This window comes from Balaenoptera ricei, chromosome 2 (assembly GCF_028023285.1).
Source record: "Balaenoptera ricei isolate mBalRic1 chromosome 2, mBalRic1.hap2, whole genome shotgun sequence".
Classification (NCBI taxonomy): domain Eukaryota; kingdom Metazoa; phylum Chordata; class Mammalia; order Artiodactyla; family Balaenopteridae; genus Balaenoptera; species Balaenoptera ricei.
The window spans coordinates 13,247,916-13,261,063 of NC_082640.1; the positions used below are offsets into that span (position 1 = coordinate 13,247,916).

The following is a 13,148-nucleotide window of genomic DNA, read 5'->3' on the forward strand; positions in this document are numbered from 1 at the left end:
CTGTTAAGAGAGGAAATCCTAAGAGTTCTCGTCAGAAGGAAAATATTTTTTTCCCATTTCTTTAATGTTGTGTCTCTGTGAGATGCTGGATGCTCACTAAACTTTCTGTGATCATCATCTCATGACGTATGTGGGAGTCAAATCATTGTGTGGTGCGCCTTAAACTTGTACAGTGCCGTATGTCAATTATATTCAATGAAACTGGGAGAAAACAACTTTTAAATAAACAGAGGTAAAGGGTCTTAGTGATTGAGAATCACCGTTGTTAATATGATTTATTTAAAGGACACTACTTTGAAGGTCAGGAGACCTAAGTCATAGTTTGTCACAAACTGGTTACTTAAGTGATGTCTGAGCCTCAGTTTCCCCATCTGCATTTCATTCATCCTTTCATTCGTTTGTGCATGTATTTACCCTTTTTCTTATTGAAGTATAATTGACTTACAATATTATACTAGTTTCAGGTGTGCAGCATAGTGCTGCAATATTTTTATAGATTATGCACCACACAAAGTTGTTATAATACTATTGACTGTATTCCCTGTGCCATGTGTTTACTCTTGACCTAATTCCAGAGAGGACGTAAGGTGGCCTAGCCTACTTTTAGGATTTATGTCTAGTCAGAATTTTTCTGTCTCCTGCTTCGGTGGGGACTGTCATTTCATTTATTTCTTCTTGCTTTTTGTTGCTTTTACCTTCGAATGTGCCTTTGCTTCTGAACCCCCCCCCCCACCCCGGTCTGGACAAGTCAGTAGGCGTGTTCAGATCCCAGATCAGTAGATGGACAGGCTCTCAGAGAGGGCGGCTCCTGCGAAATAAATTGGATGGGCTTTCTGACAGCTTTGGTTACTCTATGGCGCTTGACGTCTCTTTTTTCTTTTCTTTCATTGTTTTTTTGTTTTAGTAAGATATATCCAGAGGTGCAGCTGTATTCTGGAAGGTTAAAATTACCCTAAGGCCAGCCTCTGGAGAAGTAGAACATTGCTAGATATTTAAATAAATTCCTCCTGGGGTTACTTTTCTGATGAGCCAACCTCACCAGCAGTGCTGTGTGACAGGTGGTTTCCAGAGCACAGACTCTGCAGCTGGCTGCTTTGCTCCTGACCTGCTGTGTGACCTTGGCCAAGTTTCCTACCCTCTCTGCACCTGCTTCTCTGTCTGTACAATTTGGATAATAGTACCTCCTTCATCCAGTGTTGTACTAATCAGGTGAATTGATATTTATTATAGAACCTGCTCAGAACAGTGCCTGGTATATGATAAGTGCTATGTAAATGATCGAATAAGATCATTAAATACCTTTCTTGCGCATACTTAGTCGCCGTAGTCCCGGTGTCGAAATCATTTGCTCTTTGAATCCACTAGGGGGCCTGGTTTCTGGTAGAGTATGGCACAGGTGCAGAAAAACCTGAAGATTCAAACCATAAGGAGTTAGACTTTTTTCCCCAAGCTCCAGCATCTTGCCTTAGTCCTTATTTGCTGCCCAAATCCTACCCTAATTTCCACTGTTCGCTAAGAAAGCGTAGCATCATCTTTCAGACCAGTGGAAAATTTATATTAAGCAGAGTAAACTTTTATGTCTCTTTTCCTTTGTTTTTCTCTTTTTTTATGGTTGGGAAAATAACTTAGTGCTTTGGTGTAAATATCCTTTTCTTCAAATTTCTGTTAGGTTAGGACAAACTCAGGTCTTATAAATTACGATTATCCAAAGAAGAGGGGATATATGTATACGTATAGCTAATTCACTTTGCTGTACAGCGGAAACTAACACAACATTGTAAAGCAACTATACTCCAATAAAAATTTAAAAATATAATAAATGAATGACAGTTATCACCTGATTAGCTGAGCAATGCTGAAGAGCATTTAAAAAGGAAAAAATGGTCAAGAACCTTCTTGAATGTCTTATTTCTTCTAAATTGACTGATTTTTTTTTTTTTGACTGACCTGAATTCATTGGGAGTTTTGGTATCGTGTGGCTTCAGCTTTAATTAAGAGTTGATGTCAATAAAATTTTAGAAATTTTAGGGGAGGGAACAAGTTCCAATGCCAATGCAAACGATCAAGAAATGCCTTATGAAAATAGTGTTAGGAATATCTTTTATGTTTTTGAAATGTAGTGTTTAAATTTATTTTTTTATTTCAAAGTGACTGAGTTGACAAATTGACAAAATTGATAAAGTAACCTAAAAATCCTTTCTTATCCTTTGTTATTTGGGAGACAGTAACTTGAGCCAAATCTAGAAGTTACATCTAAAAATCTGAAATCCTTGTTGAAAAAGCTAGCTAGTACCTCAAGTTTCAGTAAAGGATTTGGGGGTGAATGCTTGACTTTTTTGGAACCTCCTTGGAGTACATCTTTTTATCCTCCCACGGACAGTCACATTGGCCACAAACAGAGAAACTGAGAAAACAGGTCCCATAAAAGCCAAAAATTAAAATTTAAAAATTGAGGGCGTGGTGCCCAAAGAGAAGAAGTTACACACTCCGTCAGCGCTTCCCAAACTGCCAATTATAGACGGAACCCCCGCGCATCTTGTAAAAAATTTACATTCCAACTCAGTAGATCTTGGGTGGACCTGAGATGCTGTGTTCTTCACGTGCTCCCGGGTGATGCTGACGAAGCCCCTGTAAGTGGCAGCACAGGACCAGCTTTCCAGAGCAGGAGAAACGTTCCGAGTCTGCTCTTTGGCTTTTTTGTTCTCTTTGGAGGAAAGGCCAGTCGAAATGTGAAAAACACATTAAAGTTTTAAGCCCTATAAGCACCTGGAACTATGAGATTCAGGGCAACTCCCAGCAGAGCCTCTGTGCCTTCAGAAGCTGCACATACTTTCCTTGCTTCTCTCTTAGTAAAGTCTGGGAGGCGCTGCCACCTCCAGGGTCCCTGTGGCCTGGGGAGCGCCCCTTCCAGTTCCACTCTGCAGACACTTTGCAGATGGGGGCATCACCGCCTGTTCCCAGCGTCCCAGCCGTCGTTCCCCAGGTTTCCAGCTGCGCGGCCCACTCATCAGCACGTGTTTCCTGCAGCACGTTATCTCCAGTTTCTGGAATTCCCGTTGTTCTTTTTTCTTCATATATCGCCTGTCTCCCCGCCTCTCTCCAACATCTACGGATTTGACATTTTCATTCTAGCCTCCACGGCACTTCACTTTCCTTTCCCGTTTTCCGTCTCCAAACATCTCTGCTCAGTTTGGGGTAAATTTCTCAACTGTGTCACCCACTCCTAATTCTCTATTCAGCTGTTCTAATCTGTTGCCTCCCCGTCCAATGATATTTTATTTCAAAGATCATATTTTTCCTTCCAGAAGTTCCATTTGAAAAAATCCACCAGTGCACTCCTGATCGTTTTTCATTATATAATATGCTCCTTTCTGAACTTGCATCCTTTTATTTCTTCAAACGCTTTATGCCTAACTCTTCAAGTTCTCTCTCCGGTAGTGCTAAGCTCTGCCGTCCCTGGAGGTCCTGCATTTGTTGCCCCCTGTGTCTGCTGCTCGGGAGTGACTGGCCCGAGCAGAAAGCCCACAGCATGTGGAGTCAGGATACCGATTGGTGATGGAAGCCAGTGCAGGAAGAGGAAGGGGGGAGGACTGGACAGAGGGGAGGGCAGGCTTCCAGGCAGGCCCCCCCAGGACACCGCCAACCTGGGGGGGCCCTTTGGGGTCCTCTACCCAGATGCTGCCATGTTGGGCCAAAGGGACAGGAAGGCAGGCCCAGAAGGAGCTGCCAACCAAAGGCTGCCGACTGCGCGCCAGAGCCGGCAGCCGGGCCTCCCAGAGCGCGTAGCGCCGGGATGCTCGGGGCAGTCCGTCTGCATTTCAGTTGTAACCGCTGAGTCAACTCCATCTGTACTTACGGTAAGGTGAGTTTTTTTGTTTTGGGTTTTTTTTTGGTCTTTTTGGCCACACTGCACGGCTTATGGGACCTTAGTTCCCCGACCAGGGATTGAACCTGGGCCCTTGGCAGTGAGAGCTCAGAGTCCTAACCACTGGACCGCCAGAGAAGTCCCTGATAAGGTGTTTTTTACAAAGTCACTTCATCTTTAATGGTGATGTTATGTATGGGTCTTTAGAACAGCATAACAAACAGAGTTAGGAGCACCAATGTTTGCATTCAGGTATATTCTGCAATATCTCAGTACTAAGAATGTTTGTAAATACTGCAGAGGAATGTTTATTCCTTTTAAGCCTGCTTTTTATTAAGTTTAAGAAAAGCAGTAAAATTTTATACTTACATTAGCTTAAATGGAGTCATCCTTACATTCTTTTATGACTTAAAACTATTTGAAACCAAAAGATATCATATTAACGGACACAGACCATTATCCCAAAATTCAAGGAATTTTGAAGGATAATTCAAAATATTCAAGGAATGTTTGGATTATTTATTTATTCGGTCCTTTTAAAGCAAACCAATCCTTAATTTCAGGCTGGCTTCTTTCTTTCTGTCTTTTCTTTCTTTTTTCCTTCCTTCCTTTTTTTCCTCTTTCCTTTTTCTCTCCTTCCCTCCTTCCTTCTTTCTTTCCCTTTTTCTTTCTTTCTCTCCCCCCTACCCTTATGAAAAGAATGTTGTTGGAACGATCTATAAACATAGGCAGAGGCACAATAAGGATGACAAATAATTTAACCTTTCAAAAACATTAACTGAAGCAAGACTTTACATTGAAGTATTAATTTGATGCTATATTAAATTGTCACTTCAAGCCTCTAAAAAAAATGAGTGAAACATGATAATAACAGCAATTTCCAAGAGCTGGAGCCCAGGTTCACACTATCATGCGGAGATATAAATATTTATCCGTTCCAGTACATCACTTAGAATCCTCTCTGCTGAAACCTTCAGTCAGCTGTGAATCTTTTAATGGCATTTCATTTTGCATGAGAAGAAGCAACAAATCAGGGATTCATAATACTTGTTATTCTTGTTGAGCACCCAAGAGCAAAGGAAACCGAGATCTTGTGGCTATTGCATTTTATGTTTTTAAAATTCCTATTTCACCACGTCAGTTTGTCATTACATTACAGTTCTGACAAGCTGTTATACAGGAAAAAGCTCTAAGGGAGACTAATGAAGAGATAAAATTTGCCTTTACTGGTGCCACCATGGAGTTTTGTACAAGAAGATATTTTTTAAAAGAAGACAGAAAAAAGTAAAAACTGTTATTGGTTACAGATGAACATTGCCAGCAAATACAAGTGTCTGAGAAGCACTCTTGGAAAAAACAGAAGCCACCGCAGGATAAATGACAACGCAAGGTGACACGAGGCATCCGGCTATGAAAATGCAAAAGTGAAAAATACTTAATAAAAAACAATATTATTAAAATGCAAATGTAGGTAATGTGAGTTTAACACTGAGAATATGGACGCTGATCCCAAGAATACTTGTGATGGTTTTAGCTCCATACAGTAAGTGTAAGAAGAATTGATGACCATCAAGGTCACTTGTTAAAAATTTGGGACTAACTATTCCATGCCTTATTCAGATGGAAGCTCAGTGTCGTCGCTGAATTGCAGGCATCTGAAAGCTGCCAGTTCGTGTGCCAGACAAGACTTTCCCTGTTTGATGTGAGAGAAGGTGACCTAGAGAGCCTGGAGGGGTGGAAATAACGGGCCAGCTTTGGGCCGCAGATGGGAAGGCCTCTGGGAAAGGACCGAATCTAAGGAGCCGCTGAAAGGAAGGCTCTGCAGGCTCGTACATACACAGCTGGGGCTCTCATAACAGTCATCCCTCTGGCAGATGTGCGCTCTTAATTCCTGATCCACACGTGGAGGACCAGCCTTGCCTAGTGTTTGGTCCACTTGTGACCTCTTATCTCCCTTGGGACCTCAGAGTGGCAGAGGGCAGAAGTCCACAGACTCATCTGACCTCTAGGAAAGAGTCTACTGGGCGGCACTAGGGCACTGCACCTGTTGAGTCTGTAAATTGAGATTTTAACATGGCAGACAAGGAACATCTGCGTTATGTCCTTTGCCAGTGAGGCAGGATTGCCTTGTAGCCACATCAGGACAGTGGTTGAAAGTGAAAGAAATACCTACACTTATTTTATTTTTATTTTATTTTTTATTTTATTTTATTTTATTTCATTTATCTTATTTTATTTTATATTTTTTGGCCACGCCGAGCTGCTTGTGGGATCTTAGTTCCCCGACCAGGGATTGAACCTGCACCCTGGCAGTGGAAGCGCTGAGTCCTGACCACCGGACCACCAGGGAATTCCCCTACACCTTTTTTAAAGAGTGACCCTCGGGATTAAGTCGCTATTTCTCCATTCTTGCAATTACAAGAATTGGAAATTAAGCATGTAAAAAGAAGGAAGCAAAGATTCATCCTTAGATTGTCTTGTAGTCAAATCAACAATGTTAAAAAGGAATTAATAGATGCTGAGGATGTTTTTAACTATTAAGAGAAGGTTGCTCGTGCCAAAAAACTGATCATGATTCTGTAGTGCCACCAATACACTCCTTTAAAATAATATTGGCAGCATTTGTTTACAGGCGGTTTTGTTAATTTGTCAGCGATTAAGCTTTTGAAGGGGAAGTGCTTAGAGTTCTGACCCCAAAAGCAACATGAGTGAGAAATAGAATTTTTTAGTGTTTCTTTTATATTTACAAAAATATTGCCTCACTTTGTAAACAAATACACACACATGCAACATTATTCATTTTTGGAAAGCCTGTTCTGTGGAGATCCCCTGAAATTGGGAGTTCCCATCCTGCCTTTAAATAGAATCCGTTTCTCAGGGAGCATTTGAGGAGCACGTCAGGTGGAAGCCTCGCCTCCCTCGCCCTCTCCTTCCCTACTTCCTTTCCCACCCCTCGCCCCAGGGTCCTGGTTTCATCGGCTCCTGCTTGAATCACCGCTGTCCTTCCAGTGCTGTTTCCCTGATCTTCACACCCTTCACAGAACCCCTGTGCTCTAGCTACTAATATTATGCGTCATCTCCAAATGCAGAGACAGAGAGAGGTTGAATAATTCCCCAAGGTCACACAGCTAGTGAATGTGGAGCTGGGTCAGGAAGGCTCGAGCAGCGTGGTGTGGCCATGAGTTTACGGTCTCCCTAGATGTGGGATAACGCCCAGCTGTTTGTGGGGCGGGGGAACCCTCATAGATGTGCCCACTGGTGTAGGGGTGTGTGCACAGCATTTCCCGGGTCAGCTGGTGAAGAATCTGAGAGGAATCATATCTGGGCCTGTTTGTGTCAACTCCCACACGCAGTGACTCCTTGTGCAGTGGTGCCCCAGCTGGGGGCTCACAGACCCAGTGAGACATTCCTCCACTGACAGGAAACGGTGTCTTCCCAGTGCCCGCACCCAGAAATTCAGTTCGCTGGGAGAGTTTTCTCTTCTGCAAAGTCTGGACGCATAAATGCTTTCTAAACCTTTGCTACCAACCGCTGCTTGTCAATACTGGACTCTAACACGATAGGCTTTCTGTGGTTGTGGTTTTGTACATATTTATAAACTCAGGAGTTTTAAGTTTATTAAATCTCTATTTTTCAAGGTGTTCATCAGAGAGCCTCATAGGTGAGCCTTGCCTTTGAGAACAAGTGCACATAGAAACTTGCTGCTGAAGTGGATCAAATTTGATCTATTTTTTTAACATGGAGTAATTGATTTAATCTTAAAGATAGAGGAGTTGTGGAATGTAATCTGTATGTGTGTTTTCCCCTGGGGGAAGAAAACAGCTTGTCGGTGATTTCCTGTGTAGTAGTCAGGTTTCCTTAACATACTCATCAATATGGACAGTGGTCAGTATCTGCTCTGTTCTGGGTGCTCTGTGACTCTGTACCAAGATTTTGATCTAAGAGACATCTTCTGCCAGCAGGACTTTTAAAAGATAGGCCATGATGAGAATAACTGAGCAGAATGGCACAAAGGCAGGGGACTTGAACAGCCGAACGGAAACCTGTGTGCCTCCATGTGTTTAAGGCCCATCCAACCATCTCTCTTCAGAGGTACCAGACAACCACTCTTTATTTCTTTACATCAGATGTGAGAAATCTTCATTTCAGCCAAGAGCTCTTTACCACCTGTTTTGCATTAGCGAAAATCAAGTTAATTTACTGTTTTTTGAAAGGCGAGAAATAGAAAATGTTCCTCTGATCAGACTTCACATTAAGAACAGGTTGGGGGTGAAACTCAGAAAAATCCATCAAACTAAAATATGTAGCTCAATTATGGTCAGTAAGATTTTTTTTAAGGGCAGGAGCATCTTTAAAGTCTTCCAAAACTCTGGGTGGCAAAAATCAAACTCCTCTACTGATGCTGTTCATCTTTTCTTTAATGATAAAGACTAAAGGCTTTTTTTAAAAAAAATCTTAAGATGGTTTAATATTATCAGAGTTGATTATTACAGTATTTACCACTAAGAAGTTTGAAAGGGCATTCTGATTACTTTCGTATTTTTATAAAATGTTCACTGTACAACAGAAAAATTCAAGAATATTTTTTTTGCTTTTTGAAAAAGGAAGAAAGCAGTTACCCTAAATTTCACCATTACCATGGTGACCATTCTTCCAGACACATCTCTGTAAATAGGCACAATAGGTCCAATTTTTACAATTTTGGAATCATGTTACTCATGCTGTTCAGTTATCCTAGAGAGTTCACACACATGTCATGGGAATAAAAGAGCTTTTTTGAAATCTTCTTTCCCCTTCATTTTAAAGAAAGGAAAACCTAACTTTCCTTTGGAAGGTGCAATGGGACCCAGTTTGTAAGGATGGTCTTTTGAGGAGAAGTGTCTCCATCTTGTGGCCTTTTAGAGTATGGTCATTCAAGACTGATAAACTCATGTTGTGTTTTTGCAACTCTCCTTGGAAATGGTGTCAGTTCTGGGACTTGTTCAGTGGATTTGATGAATCCAACATGGGGCCAGAGAGTGTCCATCTGTCTGTAGAGCGAGGGCAAGCCCTTTTTCACACCACTGCTCTGGTGGGCAGTTTATTTATTTCTTCATTGACATGAATTTTTTATTCAATGTCACTTGTAAATATACAAAGTATTCATTTTAATGTATCCAAAAAAAGAAGAATATTTTTTCATAAATTACTTTTTTTAACTTTATTGAAGTATAGTTAATTTATAATGTTGTATTAATTTCTGCTGTACAGCAAAGTGACTCAGTTATACATATATATATTCTTTTCATATTCTTTTCCACTATGGTTTGTCACAGAATATTGAATATAGTTCCCTGTGCTATACAGTATGATGTTGTTTATCCATCCTATATATAATAGTTTGCCTCTGCTAAAATCAAATTCCCATTCCTGCCCTCCCTCCCCCTTGGCAACCACAAGTCTTCTCTATAGCTGTGAGTCTGTTTTTGTTTCATAGCTATGTTGATCTATATCGTATTTTAGATTCCATATATAAGTGATATATGGCATTTGTCTTTCTTGTTTACTTACTTCGCTTAGTATGATAATCTCTAGGTCCATCCATGTTGCTGCAAATGGCATTATTCAATTCTTTTTGATGGCTGAGTAATATTCCATTGTATATACATACCACATCTTCTTTATCCATTCCTCTGTGGATGGACATTTAGGTTGTTTCCATGTCTTGGCTACTGTGAATAGTGCTGCTATGAACATAGGGGTGCATGTATCTTTTCAAAGTATCATTTTTTCTCAGTATATGCCCAGGAGTGGGATTGCTGGATCATATGGCAACTCTATTTTTAGTTTTTTGAGGAACCTCCATACTATTTTCCATAGTGGCTGCACCAATTTACATTCCCACCAACACAGTAGCAGGGTTCCCTTTTCTCCACACCCTCTCCAGCATTTGTTATTTGTAGACATTTTAATGGTGGCCATTCTGACTGGTGTGAGGTGATACCTCATTGTAGTTTTGATTTGCATTTTTCTAATAATCAGCGATGCTGAGCATCTTTTCATGTGCCTGTTGGCCATGTGTATTTCTTCTTTGGAGAAGTGTTTTTCAAAAAAACAATTTTCGATTGGGTTGTTGGTTTTTTGCTGTTGTTGAGTTTTATGAGCTGTTTGTATATTTTGGAAATTAAGCCCTTGCCGGTCGCTTCGTTTGCAAATATATTCTCCCATTCTGTAGGTTGTCTTTTCATTTTGTTTATGGTTTCCTTTGCTGTGCAAAAGCTTGTAAGTTTGATTAGGTCCCATTTGTTGATTTTTGTTTTTATTCCTTTTGCCTTGGGAGACCAGTGGGCAATTTAAACATTAGAGTCTCAATAAGAAACAGGAAAACCAGGACTGGAGCCCGACTCTCCCAGCTTCTAACACTGACCTTTCTCCACAATTTCCTTTTTAACCTCGACTTCAACACTGTTAAAGGAGTTGATTTTAGTGGCCAAGTCACGCTGCCTCAACCTCATGAAATCATCGTAAAGGCTTCTAGGGAGGAAGATGGCAGCCCCAGGTAGAGTGTGATTTCACTTTAAAGGAATTACAGAAAGGACCAATCACTTGTCCTCTCACCCTACGCCATTATATCCAAGTTTTGACTTTACAAATTAGTTTGGAATGTTTGTTAGGGAGAAAATATCTCTCGAGATAGAGTTGAATTTTCTTATCTGTGTCTGCACAGTGGACGCAGACCTGTACTGCTGAAGGCAGTACAAACATGGTCATTTTCTGTAAACAGGACGTTAATAGTTGTATAAACCATTATCACTTTGTATAAACACCATAGCAGAAGAGTTACATTTTACATCTGAATGAACACCTTTTGACTGGATCATTTCCCCCCCTTTTTTCTTTCTCTCCTATGCAGTATATAGTGGAATGTCATGGGATCACCCTTCTTCCCCAGTTCCTGGGCATGTACCGGCTTAATGTTGATGGAGTTGAAATATATGTGATTGTTACAAGAAATGTGTTCAGCCACCGTTTATCTGTATATAGGAAATATGACTTAAAGGTAAGATTGATTTTTATTAACTTCTATTCATTAAGCTTGGTCATCCACGTTGTATGTAATTGATCATGCTGAGCAGTTAGGAGGCGCCCAGAGCTCAAAGCTGCCAGGAGCGCTCCTTTGTGTTAAGCGAGGACCACTTGTACCTACGAGAGATACCACGTCTATTTTATTCAACAAGTATGTATTGAACACCAGCTATGTGCCAGGCACTGCTTTAGGTGCTGGGAATAGTTTGATGAACAAAACAGACCAAACCTGCTCTCAACGAGCTGACATTCTGGTGGGTGAAGACGGATGGTAATAAGTAAAAGGAGTAAGTAAATCATGGAGTATACTAGGAAGTGATCAGTGCCATGGACAGAAGTAAAGACAGGAAGCACGGGGAAGGGATGCGGTTTTGAACAGGGTTTCGCTTCACTGCAGAGCTGAAGGAGGTGAGGGATAGGCGGAGGAGCGGGCCTGGAGACAGGCTGTTTCAGAGACCTCAAGTGAGAGGCGGACCACTGGAAATTCTGATTGTGGAGTGAGGGGATCTGACTTCTGGGATCACCGACATAGGCAACGTCCAGGTCAGGAGCAGGCAGACTGTGACCTGCCTCCATGGCACGGCCAACATGGCCATTTTTGTAAATAGTTTTATTGGAATCCCACAATGCCTGTGGTTTGTGTATCGTATGTGGTTGCACTATAACAACAGCAGAGTTGAGTAGTTACCATAGAGACCGTTTTGGACCACAAAGCCCGAAACACTACCCCTCTGACCCTTTTCAGAAAAAGTTTTCCAACCTTTGGTCTTCATCAGTGGATCTCGAATTTTTTGATCTCAGACTCCTTCACACCCTTAAAAGAGGACCCCAAAAAGCTTCTGCTTATGTAGGTTATGTCTACTAATACTTACAATATTAGAAATGAAACATCATTGAAAAAAACTTATTTAAAATAGTAAAACCATTACATGTTAGCATATCTTTATGAAAAATATCTTCCAAATCAAAAAGTTTCGTGGAACAGGTAGCATTGTTTTATATCTTTGCAAGTCTAATGTCAGGTTTGGTGAGACAGTTAGAACATCCTGTCTGGTTTGGCTGTCCACCTGTTGCCAAGTTATTTGATTGAAGTGTATGAAGAAAATCAGACCTTACACAAATATGTAGTTGGAAAAGGAGAGGAGGAGTTTTTAATAACTTTTTCAGAAATTTGTGGATGTTTTCCTTTGATATCACACCTTAACCTGACAAGTGGTAATTTCTCAAAGCTGAGTTACAGCGTGGAATCTGAAATCCCTTCAGTGAACTTTTTAAAATCCGTCAGTCTGTTTGCACGCATTGGTCTGGCTACATCATGCTTTGGTTATTTGGAATGATGGATTTACTGAGTTAGGTGAACTGCTTCCTCAAGGCTATTCATATGTTTTATGACAAACTCTACTAATACCATTTGGTGCCTCTGCTGGCTTTGTGCTAAGCTGCCAACAGTTTTACCCACCATTGTATTTGCAGTATCCATGCAAATATCAAGATGGTGAAATAGGCAAATAGTGTCTCAGAATTATTATAAAGATAGTTTTGACTTTGCAGACCCCTGGGTGCTGAACTATGCTTTGAGAAATGCTAGTCTAAGGGAGGGGGAATGTTCTAGGCTTATCTCCTACCCTGTGGAGTTCAGATGAACTATATACGCTTCCCAAATACAGCTTTGCTCTGTCCTGCCTCCAAGTCGTAGCTATTTTATAGGTGGAAATCCCAGCCTACAGGGCTACGGGGCTCTTTGGAACCATCTCTCTCATGAGGCCCTTTGCAGTGTTACTTAGCTCACTCTGCTGAGTATTATAGGTCTTTTCATTGGCCTGACTCTCCCATGTAAGAAGCCAGATGACCTCTGAAGCCGCATGTCCTGGTTTTACTACTTGTTAGCTGTGTGCAAGATGCTGAACCTCTATGAGCCACAGTTTCTTCATCTGTAGAACAGAGATGCTCTTACCTCCGCTGCTGTGAGGATTAATGAGATACGTATGTGTCACGTCCAGCATAACGCACGGCATATGGGGAGGAGTGGATGAATGTTCATTGTCTCATCCATTCTACTACTAAGTCCCTTAAAGGCAGTTGTTTTGGTTCTACTTTTTTATCCCCTGGAAATGCTTAAGGTAGTGCCTCTATCTTAAGCATATCCTGCTTGAGCATATCCTGTTCAAGCATATCCTGATGTAAATTACGCTTATAGACTGGATGTTATAGTTTTAAC

General features: G+C 41.1%; 1 protein-coding gene across 1 annotated transcript in view; it reads left to right on the plus strand.

The window, feature by feature from the left end:
* Positions 1–13,148, plus strand: part of PIP4K2A (phosphatidylinositol-5-phosphate 4-kinase type 2 alpha) — a 173,208-nt gene that overhangs the window by 119,977 nt on the left and 40,083 nt on the right. The window contains exon 5 of the mRNA XM_059915299.1: positions 10,758–10,904. Coding sequence (XP_059771282.1) covers positions 10,758–10,904 — 147 coding nt within the window. The remainder of the gene's footprint in view (positions 1–10,757; positions 10,905–13,148) is intronic.